The following is a 21,976-nucleotide window of genomic DNA, read 5'->3' as shown; positions in this document are numbered from 1 at the left end:
ATGCAGAAATACAAAAATCGATTCATCTTGGTCACTGCTATTCTCAGACTTGTCTATCACAGGTTCATAGGCTGTTGGTAGATTAGGATCAGAGTTGTGGTGCCGATGTTTACTAGGTTTATCCTCAGCCACAGGTAAACTAAATTGAACAAAAATGTTGTTGATTAAAATTAGAAAACTGTTTGTTTTGAGAGGTACAAGATGAAGAAAATGTGATGAAGAAAATAAGTAAAAATAAAACAATAATATCGTAAATGATATATGAAGACAAATTAAGTGATGTTTTCACATGTTCTTAAAAAATAGTTCACTTTAGTATAAACAAATACGATTAGCTAAAAATCCCAGATAACATCACGAGACTGAAAAATAAATGTTTACACAAATTAAAAGAAAGGTTGCACAAAATTATTTTACTCTATATTAATTTCAGGGAAATTAGATAAATAGCAAGTAGAATAATTATTATAAAAATGGTTATGAAAATCCTTTATTTCTTAACCTCATTAAAGGGACTGTAAAGGAAAATGAAAGGGGGTATAGGCTGAAAGCTTATCACTTCAGCTTGTGATTGCGACCCATGAAAGTTCTATCTGATGTTCCTGTCTTGAGATATTAATATACAATTTTAAGGATCAAACATTTGGTTAGTAACTGAATTATTTGCAGGATCAGGAAGAAGTGAATAAGAAATATATGTACAAGGAAGTGATTAAGAATAATGTGTGTAATAAGAAGTAGAAGTCATTCTGAATCTACCTAATATCAAGAAATGATTCATATGTTATACTTGAGAAATGGCATTCTTCGCAGACTACTGTAGACACCATTTGTCCTATAAAACCACCGCTCAAATATTAAATTTGTTATTTCTCAAATAAATATTTAATTTATTATGCGCCTTGTCTACATTGACCATTTTATTTTGAGAACTGATCTGAATTGGAAATTAAATAATACCTAGTTTGCTTTAAAAAAAATCCTAATTCTTTTTTCGATATTTAAGCAGAGGTTCCCTGAGAATATTTTATCCAGCAGAGTATGGTTTTGAGCTCTATCGTACAGTTTTAACTTCTTCTGAACATTTTCAGGAACAGCAATTCTATTTGTTTTCTTCGACAACCCAAAATGTTTATGGATTGCACTCCTCTGTCTGTTGACCTCCTCACTCCTCAACCCATCCATTAAATCTCTGAGATGAAAAATAATCAAGGTAAAAGAATAGTATCGATTAAGCTGATTTTCTTAGTTTGTTCAAATTTATTTTCCTAATTAAATTACTTCTCCAGTGCTGACAAGTTCAACTAGAGAAGTCATTCAATTCAAATAAGGGTGATAAGTTCTTATACAACTTGCTTATTGCTTATCATGAAGTTTATCCTTGAGGATGTTCTTTATTTTTTTTTGCGTGAAATTTCAGCAAAACTGTTTATACTCTCAATCATGTGACTGACTTGACTTGAAATGATTATTACCTAAGAAGTTCTTGACTGTCGTGCTGCTGCATTCCTTCAAACTTGGGAAATTGTTTAACAACCTGAACATTGCATCTTTTATACATATATGTTAAATTCCAGATTGCCTCTCACCCATTTCTTTTACAATTATTGTTCAAGTCTTTTATTGGAGATTTTACTGCGAGTAGTTCATGAACTGAATTCAGNCTCTATAATCAAATTAAGAATTAAAACATTTACCCTTCAACCAAATCTATCTTTTCATTTGTTAAAATTTTAAATTATTTAAGACATTTGATTTATGTCCGAACATCTTTAGAGGCTTTAGTAAATATAGATGGATATTGGATATGCTTAAAAACATAAAATAAATAACCTCGTTGAAAAAGTTTAATGGAGTTATGGTTTCTTCAACATCAGAATGCATTTCTTTAAGGAAAGCAGCCAAACTGGTCATCATTGGTCCTCCCTTTTGGTATTTAGAATGTGGTGGATATATTTTAGAATACATGAAACTATGGTAAAAATATGACCAACTTGCATGCTTTTTATTTGCCTTTATTTAGAACACTTTCTCTAAGTTACCATCTTTCCCTAAATAAAGTTATGTATTTCCCAAAAATACTTATTTTTAAAAAGTTATAATTCTGCGATAGAGCAAATAGAAAAAAATTAGCATATTCTAAAAGTAATTATTTGTTTAACTTACACAACATGCAACATTTTCTATCCTTATTAGTTTGGCCATTGACATTTCAGCAGGGATTCTATATTTGTTAAAGGGAGTGTTCGCGAAAAATGAAAGGGGTATAGGCTTTTGCAATAAAAAAGCGCTTTTAATCGCTCATAATCTTACTTCTATATGTTGCGTCTATAAGGAGAAAATTGTTAAAGATGTCTCATACTGAATAACTTAGCACCCATACAAATTGAGCAAAATTGCAACATAAAACTTCGACCGTAAAAAAATCATTTATATTTCAAACAAATCATTCAGATATTACAACCTATAGTCATCGGTTATCTTTTGCGACATTTGTAAATAGTTAATATTTTATAATATTTTTTAATTAATTTGTTTTGAAGTTGATTGTTTCTCTTGTCGCTTGCGCAACTATCTAAGAATGCCGTGCACCAGCTCACATTTTTCGAAATCCGTTAAAACATTATCTAAGAAATAAAATATTTTAAAATTTAAACTATATACAAATGTGGCGAAAGATAATCGATGACTACAGGTTGTAATATCTGAATGATTTTTTTGAAATTAAATTGATTTTTTAAGGTCTAAGTTGTATGTTGCAATTTTCTCAATTTGTAAGGGCGCTAAGTTATTCATTATAAGACGTCTTTAACAATTTTCTCCTTAGACGCAACAGATAGAAGTAAGATTAGTAGCGATCAAAAGCGCTTTTTATCGCATTAAGCATATACTCCCTTTCATTTTTCGCAAACACTCCCTTTAAAGCTTTAAATTGAACAAAAAATGATTTAAGGTGCCAAAAGTTCAAGGATTCGATCGGATTCAATACAATTTTAGAAATTGATTACACACATGAACTCAATCTGCATTGTAAATACTAAATCCTGCCTTGTTTAGTTGGATTACTGTCAAATTATCATTCTCATCCTCTGATAGTGCATTCTCTCCAGAATACTTCAGTACCTAGATTATTATTATTATTACAGGACAACCCATCATTCAATGAAATAGGGGTCGGCGCTCCTAGGTGCCGAAACGTAGATATAGAACAGTTTAAAAAATAAATTCTGAATTATATCTTATGTCATCAGTATGCATTATGCAACATAATTCAAAATAAAATGTAGACACCTGAGGATTAAAATGAGCTCCTTTTCTTGACTGTTTTGTAATGAGCTGGGTGAGTGGATGGGTCTGGGACAGGCACTGCATAACAGAGTTAAAGAAACAAGTATTTCCCAGGTTGGTCAAGCCTTTCACCTACAGGAGATAATAATAACTAAACAAAAAGTTCTTTAATTTTGTTAAAATCCAAGTTTACAGAAATTTACGTTTTACTCTGATCTCATAAAACTAATTAATACTTATTATACCACAGTAATATCATGGCAATTTTTCTGAGACTAATGAAATATTATCTTTCCTTGTTTATATTATTTTGATGGCTCAACTCTTCTTCTGTCATCTTAGGGGCAAAACTAGGATTCGTGTACTGCTTCTCATTCATTATTTCCATTGATCTCAAATTACACAGATAGGACAAGAGACCATTAGATTTATGTTTAATTGCAGATATTTCTACTTTATAGCAATCTTTTATCAATTTCAAGTGTAAATTATTTTTATCCTCTATGCATATTTGATCATTGTCAAGTTATCCACTAAAATTCAAATGTGTAAATATAGATCTTATCAATATCCTGCACTATCTCCAATACAATATAAATTTTTTTTGGGTCCGTTTCCGGTTTTCAAAAAAAATTATAATTTTCAGTTTGTTGATCGGTTTCCTCTTTTTTTGGGTCCGTTTCCTAATTTTTTGGGTTAGTTTCTGGTTTTCCAAAAAAAGTTGTAAATTCTCAGTTTGTTGATCGGTTTCCTGCTTTTTTGGGTCCGTTTCCGGTTTTCAACAAAAAAAAATCCAATTCTCAGTTTGTTGATCGGTTTCCTCTTTTTTTGGGTCAGTTACCCAGACCATTTCAAAATAATATCCCCCCCCCCTAGCAAAAAAAGTAACATCCTTTTCCACTTAGAGTAATACTATTTTTTATCTTACTTAAAATAAATTCAATTTTTTACAGATCTTTGTAGTTAATGTAAAATGAATAATTATAATGAAGAATATAAAACAAAGTGAAAGCTGAAAGTTAGGAAATGAAGCCATTGTAATTGTGTGGAAATGCAAATCAAACCCAATTAAAACCAATAATTTAATCAACATCCTGATAATTATCTAGGGGGGGGGGGATAAAAAAAATTAGGCGCGCCGCGCGGAACATTAAATAAATTCTCTCTCCCCCCCCCCTACAAAATCCTAATTTACGCCCCCGAGTTACCGACCGTTAAGTTAAGAGTTAAGAACTGTGATCCTATGGTTTCCAAATTTTAGGGACTAGAGTTACTCGTCTTAACAGTTTCATATACTTACAAACAATTAATTTGGTTTTAACTGCAATATTCTACAATTAAATAATTTTCAGCATGTCACGCAAAGCTAAGAGGAGGTATATTTTACATCAAATCAGTTATGCGACAGCTGTCGCTCTTTTTCAAAAGCTAAAAATGTGTCATTTTAAAAGAGCTTTAAATACGTTTAGCAGCAAAGTATTGACATAATAAACTTGATACAGAAATTAAACCCTAGCTGCTATCCATCAGGAAAGGCTTAGCTTTTATCCATCAGTTCTTGATATAATTTTTTATACCGTTGCAACATTAAATTTTGCATATTCTTATTACTTCCAGCAGCAATATTTTAAAAACTGAAATCTAAATTTCTCATGACGAATTGAATAAATTAAACTATAAATTTAACAACTAAATTAAAATCTCCATTTATTATACAGAAAAATTTGACCCTGCAGTACAAACAATCTTAACAAAATTAATCAAACAATTTTTATTTAACGCACATAATTATACACAATACACATCATGCTACAAATTGTACAAAATATGGTCGATAACAATTTAACTTTTGATTTACACTGTAAACGTGCCTTGAAGTAACTCTTCGTGCAAGTTAAGAAATGCATGATTCAAAGAAAAGAGGAAATTTTTATTTAAAATTTATACTCGAGATGTTTTAAAGAATTACTTGATAATCAGAAATATCAATTTTACTGATCATTCGAAATTACTGTAGTCCTTTAGTATTTATCATCAGACTGATGTTTGCTCCTTATTCATCTGGAAGATACAAGGTCATGTAGTAGAGCAGCTTCAGAATCATTCTTAAAAATATATACATATTGAAGGCATCTATATCGGAACTGAGCCAATTACTCACCGGGAGTCTGTAAATTGGAAAAAGTTTTCTAAAAAAGTTGAATAAAACGGAAACTAACCAAAACATCAAAGAAAAAAAAGCAGTTATTTGACTAGTTGTACACACTTAAGTGAATCAAAGTTCCACCTGCTTTCGACCTTTTAACTTTGTTTAGCTTTTAATGCACAATGCGATGTGCTGTTGGCTGATTATAAATCAATCATCCCAAAATTATAAAGTTCTGTAATTAATGAATAATTCATAAGCATAATTGATATAATTAAAAATATTTTTCAGCAGATAATCAGTCATTAACCCCCCCCCCCCCAAAAAAAAATGACCTTAAATGATTCTATAACTGATTGTTGAGCATCCAATAAGTCAAATTTTACCTTTGCATTCCATTTCACTTAAGTTTCATTCCGAAAGTCCATTGTGGTGGCAGTAAATCATGGATCCTACCACTATACTGTTCCAACACAAACATACACTATACAGTTAGTGTACTAGGAGAATAAGTGAAACCTATGGATCTGGCCATCTTCAATATCGTCATCGGGTGGATTTCTGAAACAATAATTATATGTCCTCAAGATTAAACAAAATTTAAACGAGTCTTGTTCAGAATAAATCTTTGCATAGTTTAAAGTTGAAATTTTTTCAGCCAACATAAAAAGGTTGTAACTAATTCAAGGAAAAGATATGTATTGGAAGAATATTTATCAAAGCTTTCACTATGACAGAAGATTTCACTAGAAAAGTTTTAATATTATAGCGATCATTCATTTAAATCATTTGAAACAGTAAAAATCGGACAGTTAATATCCCACGAAAAACAACTAAAGGGGATGGTGGAGATGGCACATTTGATGTAGGGGGGTAACCCAGGGAATACAGTAGCAGCAATGAATTCCATGTTTGATCATTTAATGACCTCTAATGTCCTAAAATGACATCCAAAATAAAAATGTTTGTACATGTAAATAAATCATAAGGGAACACAGGGAATACAGAAGCATCAAAGAAAGAATCTCCTACACTGGATTTGTTACTGCTACTGTATTCCCTCGGTTCCTAACTTTCGTTTGATATGCATAAAACCATACAAAAAACATTTCATTTTAGGAGGTCATTTAGGTCATCAGAGTTCATTAGAAGGTCAAATACTGGATTTGTTGCTGCTACTGTATTCCTGGGGTGCCTAGCTGTTAATTGATATGCATAAAGCCATAGTTAAATTATTAATTTTTGGAAGTCATGTAGGGCATTAGAGGTCGTAAGAGGTCATTAAAAGGTCAAACACTGGATTTGTTGCTGCTACTGTATTCCTAAAAAAAAATGAATCATCTGGATAAAACACTTTAAATCCTAGAAAAACGACAATATCGTCCACATAAATAATCAGATAAAGGGTTTAAAGACGAGCATCAGTTTCCTTTACCAGTCTCCTCAATACACCCAAAGGTAACTTAAAAAGGAACAATGCAATTAAAACCAAAGATTTATTACATAGGTAAGTGAGATTTATGCGACTAATTTGTGAATTCAATCAAGTAAGAAACACTTTCGTCTTACCTAGCCAGCCTGTTATCCTTCTCAACAAACTTCTTCTTGGATGGGGGAGGGGCTACGCCCCCGTTGGCTGCTTGAATAATTCCCAGGGAGTGTGTTTCCTCTCTAAATAAGTGGAATTTTTCAATGTAAAAAAAATACTGGTCTGTAATCCCCTTCCCTCTTGTGCAGGCGGGAAAATGTATCTAGGACAAAAAGTTTATGTAAAGGTAATTTTTCCATCCCTCTTAATTCTTATTGTCAAAAACTTATTTCCTTTTTTACTTTCTATAATTTTTTTATGTCCCATTCTATTAAGCTCAACTCATTTAACCTCTGGTGAGAAATAATATTTTATTTCTTGGATGCCTATATTATACTATGTTATTAAGTCACCCTGGAATTCATTTTGTCCCAGGTATATACGGATAAAATCACTTAGGCCAAGATGAAATATTCTCGGTAGGGATGTAATATTTATTACTTCCCTGCTGCCAATATTGTATCCCGGCTAGTCTTCTTAACAGGGATATAATATTTTTAACATTATGTTCAACCATCGGTTGGTTTGGATTAAAAAGAATGCTTATTTATAAAGTCTGAAAAAGTATCTAAAAATTAAAATCCTGGCCCCACCCCCCTTCAACTAGTAGGTATATAAGTAGATTTGAGGAGTGGGAAAAAAAAAGCTGTTTTATATAAGAGTTTACTAGTACCTCTTCAACTGTGCAACAAATCGAAAGAACTCTGGGTTGTGTCCCATATCTTGGTTGAACCTGAATTAGATGTGGTTATGACATTAGTTAGGAAAATACGTTTAATGCCATATGAATCAACCTAGAGTCGAGTGACAAAGAGGCAAAATTTGACAGAGGCAAATGTCTAAAGAACATCATTACACTCAGGGGTATAGACACTAGCAGAATTTACATCGATTTAAGCATGCATCATTTAGTATTTATTTAAATAGGTTGAATTTGTGTGTTTTTGTTTTTATGGTGCAAAGATTAAAATTAATTATCTTCGATTTACAGAAGTAAATATTAAATTTTTTCATTAATAATAAAAGACATGTTCACTTCAACCTATAAAACTTTTACCCAATTTTTAAATTCCACAATTCACTAAATCTAATAACATATTTTCAAAAACAACATAAATACAAGGGGAATAATTTTTTTAAAGAAAATTTAACCCATTATGAATAGAATTCGTTTAAAAGAGGAAAATATTTTACCTTGAATTAAAGCCTTCGGAAACATTGTTGGTTCTTGTAAAGCGATCACGATTGAAACAGTTCCAGGTTACTGGCCGATAGCAGTGGAACTGAGGTCCTGAACTTAAAAAAGTTAAAGAAGTCTTATAACCTATATTTTTAAACAAACATTTGACTTGTTGAGTGTCAGAAATTTTCCAAAGGTAAGATTTTTTAAGTACGGTTACAGCAAATTTAGCAAGGACAAGTCTAACAATAATTGCACAAAGTTTTTATTCCCAAACTTTTAACTTGTCAAAAAAAAAATCACAAAATTTGGGGACCCTGCCATCAACGGTTCTAAAAATATCGCAAAAAAAACAGAATAATCTTGAGTAATCTTTGAACATTCAGTTACGATTGAGTTTAGACTTAAAAATGCACCTGATATCTACAGTTTCTTTAAAATGGATTTAATTAAAAATCTCTAGGTGGCACTTTCAGAAAACTGAGATTTCAACTCAGAAGCCTGCATATTAATATATTCCGATTTTTTTATTCTGTTTTGACTTAAATCCTGCTGGTTTATTTTCAGCAGTTTGTACATTGTTGGTCACTTTCTTATTAAAAGAAACATTAGCTGCTCAAATTAATGCTATAAGATATCTGCAACTGTTTATACTTAATACATGTTAGGATTATTTAAAGGTTCACACTCTTCTATTGGAGGGACACTTGCCATTAAGCTTTTAGTCCCTTAAAAAAGAAACTCAAATAATACCTGGGTTCATGTATGTTGTGTTCACGTAGTTTATCCAGGTCATAAACGTGGGGTGGGCCGCAGCTTCGGTCAGAACCTCAGGATGAGTAAGATAGAGTGTAAAGTTGACCCCTAAATTAGTAGTTAAATCAAAGTTCAACTTCCTGCTTTATAAGTACATTGAAAAAGGAAAGATGTGGATAATCGCAAAGGAAATAAGGTCGCAAAGGGAATGGTATGGAAAAGAAATGTAGAGCAGGTACGAGAATTATAGAAGGCAGGTTAGGATGGACAGTGAAGGGAAAGAAGGGGAGCTCATCAATCAAAATAACCTAACCCTAACATATTGTCAGCTTAAATCTAAGGTACTTTAAGGAACTAATTTTCTACCAAATATTTACCCAGCGACTGAAAAATTACCACAGCCATACAACAAAACATTGCATGCAGAAGTATAAATAATTTACTTCACACTATTATTAAAAACAAATTTATAATAAAAAAATATAATAGATTTGATATTAGAATTGGATAAACTTTTTTTATATATATATATAGATAATATAAAAAAGTAACATACAATAGTTCTATGAAAAATACTAGCTTAGGAAGTTTTTCTTTTAAAAGTCAACCTATTCTTTTTAGAACTTTTAAATCAAGCTAATTACATTCCTCTAGTTCTAACAAGTTATCTGCAGTCAAAACCTGGACTATGATCGGACATACAAACAGACAGACAGACAACTAGAGATTACTACTTTAAATATACAGATATTCAGATGATAAAAGAATGTGAAGTATATTTAAAAGAAAGGAATGCCGATTCGACAAATTTCAGTGTACAGAAAAGATTATCCAAAAAATAATGAAAGTCTAATGACGACCCATTTTGCAACGTGATGCTTTTTTATATACAGGGTGAGTAAACATTTTTCAACCTAAAACACGAACCAGGGGCGTAAATGAGGATTCTGTAGGGGGGTAAATTTTTTTAATNACCCCCCTAGAAAAATATCATGATGTATATCAAATTATTGGTTTTAGTTGGGTTTGATTTGCATTTTCCACTTATTTCTGGTATTTACAAACTCCATCAAGGCTTCATTTTCTACCTTTCAGCTTTCACCTTGTTTTATATCCTTCATAGTCATTCATTTGACATTAACTACAAAGATCTGTGAACAAACTTAATTTATTTTAAGTGACATAAAAAATAGTTTTACTCTAAGAGGAAAAAGATATTACTTTTTTAAATCTTTATAAAAGCTACTCTGCAAAACTTTGAAAAAATATTGTCTTTGTTTATATCCTAATTTCTAATTTCGAAAATTTTCTTGTCGTCAATGTACTAGGTATACTTAATTTATACAAATTAAGTATACTTATTCTTTATTTGACATAAAGTGCAAGTATGCTACTGCATTAAAAAATTCGATTTTTGGGTAAAATTTATCAATGTTACTTTTATAAAGTGGATTGAGTAAGATTATCTGCGCGAACCGCCAAAATTTTTTTTTACATTTAACAATAACCATTAAATTTTAGTATTAAGAAAAAAATTGTTTAGTTTACCTACAACCTGGAAAGGTAGATCTCCTAGAACGGCAATTTTGTTAAATACTGCACGCAGTCTACATGCCGACCCGTCAGGATGAGGATGATTCTGTGGATGTTTATATACATCTTCCAACCGGTTCTGCGAATACAAAATCATTATTTGTGGTTATATTATTGTTTCAAGCTGCAACTGCAAGCATGTAATAGCTGCTATTAAATTTGCCCATTTTAAGTTAAACTTCTGCTATTATAACTCTTCCCCAAGTAGATGATTCGTCTTTTTGATCAAAATGAACATTATTTTTTTCGAGATTTAATATTTTACAATAAAAAATTCCTTTTCAATTAAATTGATTCTACTTAAAATTCTAATAAATGTCGGGGGGAAATGAATAATTATTGAAAGCATGATGATAAATGAATAATACATAATATTACCCTCACAATTCCTCTCCAGAGAGATTGATTGAAATGAAAATTACAGAAACGAACTCTACAGTTCGGCCAAACATCCTGTGCTGCTTCAGATGCTGCTCTCTAAAGAAAAGATAAAAATTCATTATGTTATAATAAACTCATTAATTACACAGGCAATGTAATTTTCAGTAATGTAGGACAAAAGGTTCGGCCTCCTACCATTTTAAATCTTGACGTGGCCCTCAGTCATTCACCTTTCCTAATCTCAATTTGGCACAGAAAAGATTGTAATCAAAGCTATAGCCGCCATAAATTAAGAAGGTGTCGGTTTTACTTTTAAAATACTTAAAAATTGGTTCATTTAAAGATTAAAAGCAGAAAATTTTACGCAGAAAATTGTTAAACCGGTGTCCGAATTAAATGAATTTAAGCCGCATCTAAAATCCCCCAAAAACCTGAATCAATTGAGCGCCGGCTTAAATCTTGAAAAATTTAATACAAATTTAAGTGGAACCAACAGAATTTGAGCCGCGGCCTTGAATTTAAACCACGGCTCAAATTCTTTAAATTCAGCCTTGGTTTACAATAAGTTTACATTAATGTTAAGATCATCTAAAACAGACCTTGATATCCACCATTCTTAAGTTATGAGCTCTGAGCTAAAAAATTGTGAATTGGATACCCTTAATCTTTAACGCTTCATACATATATATACCAGTAAATTAGGATGAGAATGAGAATGAGATGAGTAACAAGTGAATGAGGATGATAATACAAGGAGAAACAAGTAAATTAGGATGAGCACAAGGAGAAAAAAGTTAATTAGGAAATTTGCTGAACTGAGTCAAAGAAGAAAAGGTGTATTTTTAGGTTAAAAATCCGTACAATCCGTACAATTTTAAAAAAACCGTACAATTCATACATTTTGGCAACCCTGAATACCGTGAATAATACTAATTCAAGAGTGAAATGTGGTATTACATATCTTAACAGATCTTAAACATTTTTAATGAAAAAATAGATTTAACTATTCCTTAACCCTATCCCTGCTGGGGTACTTGAAAACCAGGATACGCTGGGGGGTGGTCAATTTGACCCCCCCCCCCTCTAAATCCCATGTTTTATGTCCAAATATGACAAATGATACATCATTAGAAAGCTCTTGTGCTCTACTTTTAGAATCTGCAAAAAAAAATTCAAATTTGCGTTAGGGTTAATAGAAAATATAAAAACGCTTTAGACAAGCAGTTACCTCAAAATCCATGATGATAAGAGGGGGCTGAATTTGCAGACCGATTGCAACTCCAAGTTCTGTAATCTTGGTTAACACAGCAGTGTACGCTTCTTAAATAAAAGTTTACTCTGTATGTTGACTTCAACCAAATGAAAATACTTTGAATTTTTCAAAAATTTCAATGGTATGTAAAAACACTAAGCAAAATGGAAAACAATATTTAACAGACACATAAATTAGAGAAAAAAATAATTTTCTACCTTTAGTTCTAACCGACATCAAACAGTATACACAGGGCACGTTGAACCCCTTATAAAGAAATAATTCAAGAAACTATAAATTCAAAAACATCATTATCAAAGATTTCTTTCAGTGCTTAGGAACTTAATCCGTCGGATCAACAATATTTGGGTTTACATATTAAGGAAAAAATAAGGAATAAGAAATTCAAATATTTTTTCTTCGTTCAGAAAATCAAAATCCTTAATGAGTGTGAGTGACCGGCATCTATAATTACCGAGTTTTGAGCACAAAGTAATCTTTCAAAATCATCTATTTCAATGGATACTCGATTTTTAATAAATTATCAAATAATGCAAAAAATGAAACAAAAATTCTTAAGTAAAACAATTAGTTGTCGAGGAACAACCTGAGAAATAAAAATGGATTGTTATCATTGAGAAAATAAGTAATCTTTTCAGTTATTTATTTCTTTGTTGTCTTTCATTGCTTATTTCTTATACCCTGTAGTTAGCGATAATCACGAACAGCTGGTTAATACCCATAGTGTCGGGTCGGGATCTGCAAAAATAAATATATTAATATATGGTACTAGCAATGAAACGGACGGTACAAAGGTCAGACAACAAATCCGGACAATCCTTACTATTTTAGGGTTAAAAAACTAAAATACGTACATTTTGGCCACCCTGTATATCATTGAGAAGGTGTAAATTCCAACTGGGTAAAATATTACTTAAATTAATTCGAGTAAATAAATAGTTACCATGCTATTGAATTATAGATGGTTACAAATGATCTATTTAGTTCAGCGTTTCGGATCCGGATCCGGATCTGGTCGGATCCGGATCTTGTCGGATCCGGATCCGTATCAGGAAACGTTGATATGGATCCGGGTAGCGCCAAAAATTAACCAAAACCATGGAATAATAAATAAATCAAAATGGTTCGTAAATGTATTATTTACATGACGAAAATGACGTAAAGATATTGATTTTAATTTAGATTTTTAGACATTAACTTATACTTTATTAAGATTTAGATATTAGATAAATATGAATTAATGAACATTTAATAGGGAAAATCCGATTCACAGAATCAAAAGTTACCTCGGATCCGGATCCGTATCCGTATCAGAGTCAGGATCCGGATCCATCATCACGGATGCGGATCCCCGGATCTGGTTCCGAATCCGGATCCGCATCAAAATGATACGGATCCGAAACACTAATTTAGTTAATAAGTTTTAATCACTGAAATAACCAATCATCAAAATGTCAGTAGGTGGGGGAACGTGGGGTCACATGAGGCCTAGTTAGTTCATTAAAATTAGTTGTTAATAATACGTACTTGAAAGTTCCGTCCATATTGAGGTGTTGGGCTTCAGATAAAATTCGCAAACCCTCATCAGAGACAAACAGTACATATCTCTCGTTCAGCTAAACATTCTTAAATAAGGTATCTGCATTCAAAATATGCACATTGTTAACATCCTCCCAAAATTGTTAATAGGGGCTAAAATTTCAATGGTATCATCTGGCCAGACCCTTTTGACTTTTCCATACACTATAGTCCCCCCCCCCTTAAACTCTAAATTAAAATCTCTTACATTAGTTTCCCTGTGGAAGATTTCGCCTTCAGATGTGGAACCCCACGTCCCAGGCATCACTTGTACATCTACGAGGGCATGAGGAGTTGGAGGGTAAAATTCTCTTCTATACTTCAACAGACCAGACCTGAAATACATTGAATGACTGGGGTGTATATTATTTTGAAAGGGTTTTCTTTGCTAAAGTTAAGCCAAAGGAAAGTTACTTTTTAATNATTTTGACCTTCCTTTGATAATAACTTCCACAAATGGTCAAATATTAAATAAATGAAAATAAGTCATGTGATGCATAAAAACTAGAGTTAAAATGTTAAAACGAGAAAATTTGAAAATTTTAATCTCTTAAGAGTTTCCGTCAACTATAACCCCAAAAATGGCGAGAAAAAAGTTACAATTTATTCAAAAATTTGAATCTCCATCGTTTCCGACAACTTGAACCCAAAAAATAGCAAGAAAATAATACAAATTATATGAAAATTCAGCAAATCTAATTTAGATCATTATGTACCAGCCCAACAAGCGCACCGGAAAACTAATGGGGTAAAAAGCATTTGATCTTAATTTAAAACTTGATAATAAAAGTTTTAAAACAAATTGAACTAATTGCTATTATTCCAATGGTTTTAAAATTTATTTGGAATAATTTCCACTTACGCAGAGGATTCGAACGTGGTGGTGAGCGCAGCAAAGGTTACTGGATCCGCCAGACTTGCATCATGCCAAGCACTTCTGAACAAAATTTTATCAAAATATAATTTTCTTACTGGGGTATACATTATTAGGAATTCCCACACCTCTAATTTTATCTAACACTATCTGAATATTTCCTGTTTAACTTCTAACCCTTTCTAAATGTTAATTAAGAGTAATTTAATTTCCATTTAAATTCAAGGTTTACATAAAGTTTTCAGAATGAGACGACTTATATGAAGTGGATAATGTACCAAGCTTATTTCAAATCATTTTTTGGTACTTAAGAACAACATAATACATATCTGTTGAATCATTATTTTAAAATAAAAATGGATATATTTATGTTGAAAATACAGAATTTCTTGGTAAGGAGGGAGCTCAGAACACTTATCATGTAAAAACAATAATAATTTCCCACTTTTAAGGTAGGATAGGACAGTAACCTTGGCTTCTTCGAAGGGTCAACCGCCAGACGTTGCTGTACGTCTGCTATGAACTTCAGATTAGCAATCTCCCCGTAAGGAAGAATATGGGCACTGTGAGGTCTTCCAACCTAAAACATTTATATTTCTGTCCATTAAATTTATATTTAAACAAGTCAGAATCAGTTTATAACCCCCCCCCCCCCCTCCGTACTTTCTCCTAACTACAGGGTGGCCAAATATTGTTTTGTTTTTTAAATCCGTACATTTTCAGAAAAAATCCGTACAATTTTCGAAAAGAATCCCTACAATCCGTACATTTAAGAGAAATAAAACCATTTTTAAAAATATTATTCAACACTGTATCACCCCCCCCCCATTCCCAACCACCTCTTTCTCCCCGCCATCTCTTAATTAGATAGGTAGAGAGCTAGAGAGCTAGAGAGCTAGAGAGTTAAGAGAGTTAGAGAGCTAGAGAACCAGAGAACCAGAGAACCAGAGAACCAGAGAACTAGAGAACGTTGATTCTAATTTTTAAAACTGTTTAGATCAGTGTAAATTAGGCCATTTAACAAACATAAGACTAAGTTATAATTAAAAAGAGTGGAGTGTAGATTTAGGATCTAATATAATTAAAATTAACAGGTGGGAGGTAGTACAGGGGTTGCACACTCAATTAAAAGAAAGTTAATATTAAACTAAAAATGATAAGATTTACAGATAAACGGAAGAAACCTGAGAGGATGTTCTCAGATCTGATAAAGAGACAGATAGATAGATAGATAGACAAACAGACATACAAATAGATAGACAGATTAATAGACAGAGAAACAGATACATAGACATATAGATAACCAGAGAGACAGATAGGATATACAAACAGATAGATAAAAAGATAGATAAACTGACATGCAGATAGATATACAGATGGATAGACAGATAGCTAGACAGATAGACATATTCTCAAATGAACACTTCTGGGACATATCATATTAAGTCACAGATACAGAGAATAAAACATAACTGTAATATAAAAGATCTTACCCTTATTAAGGCATTTGCAGGAATCGGTCCATCTTTATTTTGAATATCCAAGAGCGTAATCGTTGCTGTACACTAAAATTAAGAACTTAATTTCATAATGGTAAAATTCCGAAGGGATTGTTAACATATTTGAAACAAGTGATATTTATGACATTAGGAACAATAAAGTTATATTATCATTGACCAAAATGTATTCTTAATGAGGTGAATTTCGTGAATTTCCTTGTCATTAAAAAATGTAAAAACTTGACCGTCATCCAAAAAAATCGAAAAAATCTTTATATCTAATTCTGTCAAAATAGCCATTATTATACTAAACAAATTTATGATTTATCTAACAGACTAGTAAAAAAATAACCTAAATAGTGACTTATGTTTAGTAAATTGGCACCTAGGTGCTAAGGAAACGCCTCAACAGTTAACACGGCAGCTAACTGTAATACACTTGGAACCGCTTAAATATTGAATTTTTTATCAATAGATAATCATATATTACCAGTCTAGCTCTGCAGTTGTAATAAGTTTTCCCGTTTCGTGTATTTTTGCTGGTCCACAGATTCCTGAAATATGGAGTTTACTTAAAAAAGTTTAAACAATAATTTTTTTTAAATTCCTTTTTTTCTAAACAACTAATACATTTTTTGGAACATAAAAATGGAGTAAAAATGCAGTTAACGCCTTTAAACAGTTAAAAGAAGCCCATCAAAAAATTAGCTACCAGATTTTAAGTATATTTTTGTACCCAAATGACAAAAGTTCATTGAACATAAGTTCTTAAGGCAATACTTAAAAAAGAGTACGTATATGATATATACAATAAAAAATATCACAGAATAAAATTCAAATAATACTAGAAAATAAAATACCCAAAACGTACCAAAAAAAATAGAAATTGCATGAAATTTACGAAAATATACTTAATTTAGGTTTGTCTCAAACCTTTAAACTCTAAAAAATACAATTTTTTAAGTAAAGAAAAACCGAAAAAATTAGTAAAAATATGTAAAACCGAAAAAAGTATGAGCACTAATTTGTACTAAAAACACGTGTTTGGAAAACCTAAGCACTTAAAAAACTGTTGGGTGTGATAAAGACAGAAAAATACTAAAATATACGCAAATTCTTTGCCAAAAAATTGAGCAAACAAATTTTTACGTAAATATACCTAAATATATGTATAGCTATATAGAAGCTTTAATATATTTAGGTTTTCAGAGGCCGAATTTAAAAAAATTAAATTCAAGCCGTGGCTCAACTATCATTGGTTCCACTAAAATTTTATTCAATTTTTTAAAAAATAAGCCAACGCTCAATTGAAACCGGTTTTGGGCAGATTTAAGCCGGTGCTTAAATTTATTAGATTCGGACACAGGTTAGGATAGTTTTAGCTTTACTAAATGCTAATGGTTTCATAAATCATAAATGTGAATTTCAAAAGATGACTAAGACATTACAAAAACGACACTGATATGAACTTTAGAATTGGATACTCTCAAAATTCCTTTATCTAAAACCATATATTTTGGGTGTCCCAAAAAACATGGGAATTCAGTGACGAATTGGATATCGTCTTTGTTTTGATTAAGTATTAATTAGCATTGTCCAACCTAATTTCAAAAGCCATAGTATTATTACATCTGCTAGAGTTTATTTTATGAAAAGGGTAAAAGACAGCTAAGATGTGTCTTTAATGTCTCCGCAAGAACAGTGAAGACGGACAAGTTTACTCTGTTACTGCAATTTTCTTGTTTTACTAAGTACAACCGTATGCAGTCAAAACATAAACTAACAAAATGTGAACATGGCAGACGAAACTCTTGCAGATTACAGCTTTCTCAGTAGGTATCAGTATACTAAATCAAAGAATTATTTGAAAAGACGATATCGAATTCGTCACTGAATTCCCATGTTTATTGGGACACCCTGTATTTCGCTTATTCGATGTCCCTTGGAGATTCCAACAAATTAGTTCTAATTAATTAGCATGTGAAAAAGGGCTTTTCTGGATTCCACATAAACGCCAATAATTTTATAACATTCTCAGGATACAATTAACTAAAGATTAAATTGTTTTGAGATTAACAAAAAGAGAAGACCAGTCATTGATCTCAATATCCTCAATTTCTAGTTTTCAGCTATGTTAACATTTTTAAGGCTTAACTACAGTTAAACCCCAAAATATTTAATACATCAACGATTTCATGAAATCTCATATTCTTCACTTTCTGAAAATGGAATTTTGCAAATACTTTTTTTTTAATTAAATCATTAAGTTGAGCTCTTTATTTATTTTCGCAAATACTGTGATTTACGAAAAAAGTATTAAACCCATTGAATAATTGTTAAGACATTTCATAAATTCTTTCGATGTGATTTATATTTAGGGTTTAAATAGTTAAAACAATTTTACATGATCAGAGAGCTTTGTTAAAAACATTACTTACCCATCCTTCACCAGAACATGACCTCCATTAGACCTTACGAACTCCATCTAAATATATCATTGACAGTGATTTAATCGCAGGTATGGTTTTACTTTACCCTAAACAAACTGGGCACATTAAATTTCGCAGTGCTTAGGATCAAATTATCTTGGTGCGGATCTTGATCTGTATCCTGCACAGCAAAATTACTTCTTTAAAATTATTTTAAGGTTAGGTGCAGGGCTTAGGATCCATTTAATTTTGATGCGGATCCGGAACCTGATCTGAATCCGCACTGGAAAAAAAATGGTTCAGGATCCAATTCCGGATCCAGGTCATTTCTTTGGGATCTACTGAAATTTGTTTAACAAAAAATAATTAACAAATTTTTTGTTTCATTTTTGTCACTTATTTTTATACTACAACCGTTGGATCCGCAAGATTTTGGCTTCCTGGATCCGAATCCGCAATAATATGTGGATCCAAGGGGTATCAACATAAACTGCAAAAAAAGCCTTTTTTACTCCTAAAACCAAAACCTGAACTTTTGACAAAAAAGAGATAATAAACATTCCCTCATTTCTGAAAGGTTCATCAAGTAAGGATAAAAAATGTGCAAAAATAATAAAACAAAAAATTTGAAAATTATTTTTTGTTTAAAAATTCATTGAATCTTACTGAAATGACCTGGATCCGGATTTTGATTCGGATCCATTTTTTCCAGTGCGGATCCAGGATCCGGATCCACATCAAAATTAAATGGATCTTAAGCACTGCCTGAAACTTAATGAACCAATCAGAAATGAGGAAATTTTTTTAATCCTTCTATTTCATAAGTTTAGATTTGGGTTTAAGGAGTAAAAAATATTTATTTGGCAGTTTTTATTGATATTTTACCGCTTGGATCAGGATCCGTGGAACTGCATATTTTTGCGGCTCCAGATCCAGGAAGCCAAAATCTTGCGGATCCAACGGATCCGGATCCTAAGCATAGTTAGGTTAGTACAACTTCTTAGCCGAGCGCTGTGGCAATAACAGACTAGGGGGGCTGAGCGCTGAGACTTTGACAGGCTCTAGGGCCGGGCGCTGCGGCCACATGACCAACTATGGGACACATTGAATTTTAAAGGCTAAAAATGACTCAATTTCACCATTTCTAAATTCTTGATATTTTTTATTTTTGAATTTTTAGAACTGCAATAGTTAGGGAATGAATAGGTTGTGCAATTTGAGCGTTGGCCTTTATCGGCGGCCATAGCCAAAAAACTGGGTAAATTTTACGCTTTGTGAAACAAAATTTTGTACAGGCATTTGGTCCAAAAATTTGTGATAGAAACTATATATATTTCTAGAGAAAGATTTTTGCCCCCCCCCCCCCTTCCTTATCAATTTTGTACATCTGTCTCTAAGTATCACATCGATAATATTGGTCATAATACATAAGACATGTACAACATAAACAATAACCGGCATCCATTTTGACCCCCATTATGCTCTCGAATATGTAGACACCAAAACAATCAGACACCCAAACAAACAGACAGGCCAAATATATATATAAAGATGTTTGTTGTGAGAAGTTTCTAGTTTGGATGTAGGTAATGTTATAGGGATCAATTTTAGGACCCCCCCCCCATCCTTTTAATTTTGTACATGGATTTCAAACGTTAAACATGACCGTGTGGCCGCAGCGCCTGGCCCTGTAGCCTGTCGAGGTCACGGCGCTCGGCCCCCTAGCCGCAGCGCTCGGTATCCTAGCCTGTTCTGGGCATAGCTTTCGGCCCAGAAATTATCTTAACCTCACCTAACCTAAACTAATAAAATTAAAAAAATAATACTTTTGCTGGAAAACTAAGTAGTCGTGTACAAAATTGACCAGAGGGAGAGGGCCAGGGGGGGGGGACAAAAAATCTTTCTCTATGACGGACCCTGGAACTGAACTAAAAAACATCGTACTGCAGCTTTCACCCCATTGCAAGATATATTGTAAACATCAATATGGTGGCCTTCAAGTGCCGCGTCTAGGACAGGCTGAGGCTATTGGGCAACAAATTATTTAAATTTACCTCCTCACTTCCAGAAAATCACACTACAGGAACAACCAGACCCAACCAACTACCAGACCTTGCCAAGCTAATATTGCTGAATCTGAAATACATGATAACGAAAATGCTCGTATAAAAATAGTGGCATAGAGATTAAAACTGACATTAAAACTGTTTGGACGTCGGATCTTGTCCATGAGGATCTAAGGCACTTGTGTTAATTTTTGTCAGGTACCGGCAGTCGGCACCGCAAATTAATTAATTTATACTTTACTTTTTGATCTTTGGGTGTTCAGAAAAATTTTTATTTTTGCTCTATGAATTCTTGGTGATTTTCTAAAGAGCAATTTGTGCTAGTTTATTTAGCCGAAAATTAATTGCGAATCCAAATGCTATAAAATTGTAATAGTCTGTCAACACAAAATATGTTCCTTTCACGTTCAGCAACGGAAATGACATCCATCCTTGGCCCGCAGGCGAGGTCAAATTTGATGTCTTTGTAGGACGGTCCCTTTTAACTTTAAAAAATATTATACGCTTTATTGCAGAAGTAATACGATTTTTGGACCCTTCTTTTGGGCAAAAGTATTTTTTAAATGGTATATTTAGGGCCTTAAAAGTGTGATTTAAAAAAATCCAGCCTCGTCACGCAAAAAAGCCCAACTCAAACCATTTTTTCAATTGTACTTAAGATTAATATTTTGTGTTTTAAATTCTTAAACTGTTTTACAATGAAATTTTTGACAAATTTGACTGAGTATTGCATCTTGAAATATCACAAAGTCTAATGATTATTCAATTACTGACTCATTATACTAAATCCATCTTAAAATCACTCATTAAATTATGCAAATTATGAGTCAATATTACTACCGTGCTTAAATAATCAAATTAGTCCCGTTTTACGCAGAAATTGACGATTATAAATGGAAGATTGTTCCCAGAAGACTATTTAGGGGAGGTTCGGAAGCTGTGCGGGAGAGGTTGCCTTCCCTCGCTGGTCCTATCTACGTTTTCATGCCATCGGCCAACCTGCTCATTCTCTGTCACAAAGCTGTTTATTGGGAAAATTATGAAAATCTGGCCCCCCAGATTAACTTTCCCTCATAAGGATTTGTACTTTTTGTGAGACTTATACGTAACGAAAAATAAAGTAGTTCTCCTTTTGCTCTTTAACCATGTAAATATATTTGTGCTAGTTTAGTGACCGACCCGTCGGTCATCTTTTTTTTACCTGTAACCTTTTATTCAAATAAATTAAGTTAGATGTCAAATCTCGAGTTTAATAGACAGCTGGGATCTTTAGAATGGTGGATATCAGGATCAATTTGTTTAATCCTCTGTTTTTGCTAATATCG

At 32.3% G+C, this 21,976-nt stretch overlaps 2 protein-coding genes and 1 long non-coding RNA gene across 3 annotated transcripts; all 3 read right to left on the bottom strand.

Moving 5' to 3' along the window:
- Positions 1 to 960: 960 nt before the first annotated feature.
- On the bottom strand, positions 961 to 3,799 carry LOC111709438 (ubiquitin carboxyl-terminal hydrolase 16). The gene is made up of 6 exons (XM_023483097.1): positions 3,584 to 3,799; positions 3,292 to 3,420; positions 3,049 to 3,123; positions 1,834 to 1,926; positions 1,476 to 1,537; positions 961 to 1,192 (listed from the first exon to the last, which is right to left on the bottom strand). The coding sequence occupies exons 1-6, from the start codon at positions 3,674 to 3,676 to the stop codon at positions 961 to 963; spliced, it is 684 nt and encodes a 227-aa protein (XP_023338865.1). The 5' UTR covers positions 3,677 to 3,799.
- A 1,183-nt stretch (positions 3,800 to 4,982) lies between these two features.
- On the bottom strand, positions 4,983 to 5,992 carry LOC111709443 (uncharacterized). The gene is made up of 2 exons (XR_002766861.1): positions 5,821 to 5,992; positions 4,983 to 5,393 (listed from the first exon to the last, which is right to left on the bottom strand). It is a non-coding gene; the product is annotated as an uncharacterized LOC111709443 (long non-coding RNA).
- Positions 5,993 to 6,999: 1,007 nt separating this feature from the next.
- LOC111709436 (uncharacterized) lies at positions 7,000 to 20,744 on the bottom strand. Its single transcript, XM_023483096.1, has 17 exons — positions 20,640 to 20,744; positions 18,595 to 18,641; positions 16,647 to 16,710; positions 16,151 to 16,222; positions 15,128 to 15,237; positions 14,646 to 14,720; positions 13,992 to 14,118; positions 13,733 to 13,821; positions 12,886 to 12,943; positions 12,403 to 12,451; positions 12,161 to 12,252; positions 10,930 to 11,028; positions 10,507 to 10,630; positions 8,956 to 9,066; positions 8,217 to 8,313; positions 7,696 to 7,755; positions 7,000 to 7,105 (listed from the first exon to the last, which is right to left on the bottom strand). Exons 2-17 carry the CDS (start codon positions 18,639 to 18,641, stop codon positions 7,000 to 7,002), a joined length of 1,380 nt encoding a protein of 459 aa, XP_023338864.1. The 5' UTR covers positions 20,640 to 20,744.
- Between the last annotated feature and the right edge of the window lie 1,232 nt (positions 20,745 to 21,976).

This window comes from Eurytemora carolleeae, unplaced genomic scaffold (genome assembly GCF_000591075.1).
Source record: "Eurytemora carolleeae unplaced genomic scaffold, Eaff_2.0 scaffold966, whole genome shotgun sequence".
NCBI classification, from domain to species: Eukaryota; Metazoa; Arthropoda; class Copepoda; order Calanoida; family Temoridae; genus Eurytemora; species Eurytemora carolleeae.
Note: the sequence above shows the minus strand (reverse complement) of the source record. Positions and strands in the feature narration are given on the sequence as shown.

Bases quoted from the DNA above. Each gene is read 5' to 3' on its own strand.
- LOC111709436 (XM_023483096.1), bottom strand. From the start codon at position 18,641: ATGGAGTTCGTAAGGTCTAATGGAGGTCATGTTCTGGTGAAGGATGG. The intron at 14,119-14,645 runs GTAAGTGGAAAT...AATGTATTTCAG, and splicing joins ACCACGTTCGAATCCTCTGC to GTCTGGTCTGTTGAAGTATA. The intron at 7,106-7,695 runs GTACTAGTAAAC...CCACTTATTTAG, and splicing joins TTTGTTGCACAGTTGAAGAG to AGAGGAAACACACTCCCTGG.
- LOC111709438 (XM_023483097.1), bottom strand. From the start codon at position 3,676: ATGGAAATAATGAATGAGAAGCAGTACACGAATCCTAGTTTTGCCCCT. The intron at 3,421-3,583 runs GAAAGATAATAT...TATCTCCTGTAG, and splicing joins ATCAAAATAATATAAACAAG to GTGAAAGGCTTGACCAACCT. The intron at 3,124-3,291 runs GTGTCTACATTT...ATAATAATCTAG, and splicing joins GAGCTCATTTTAATCCTCAG to GTACTGAAGTATTCTGGAGA.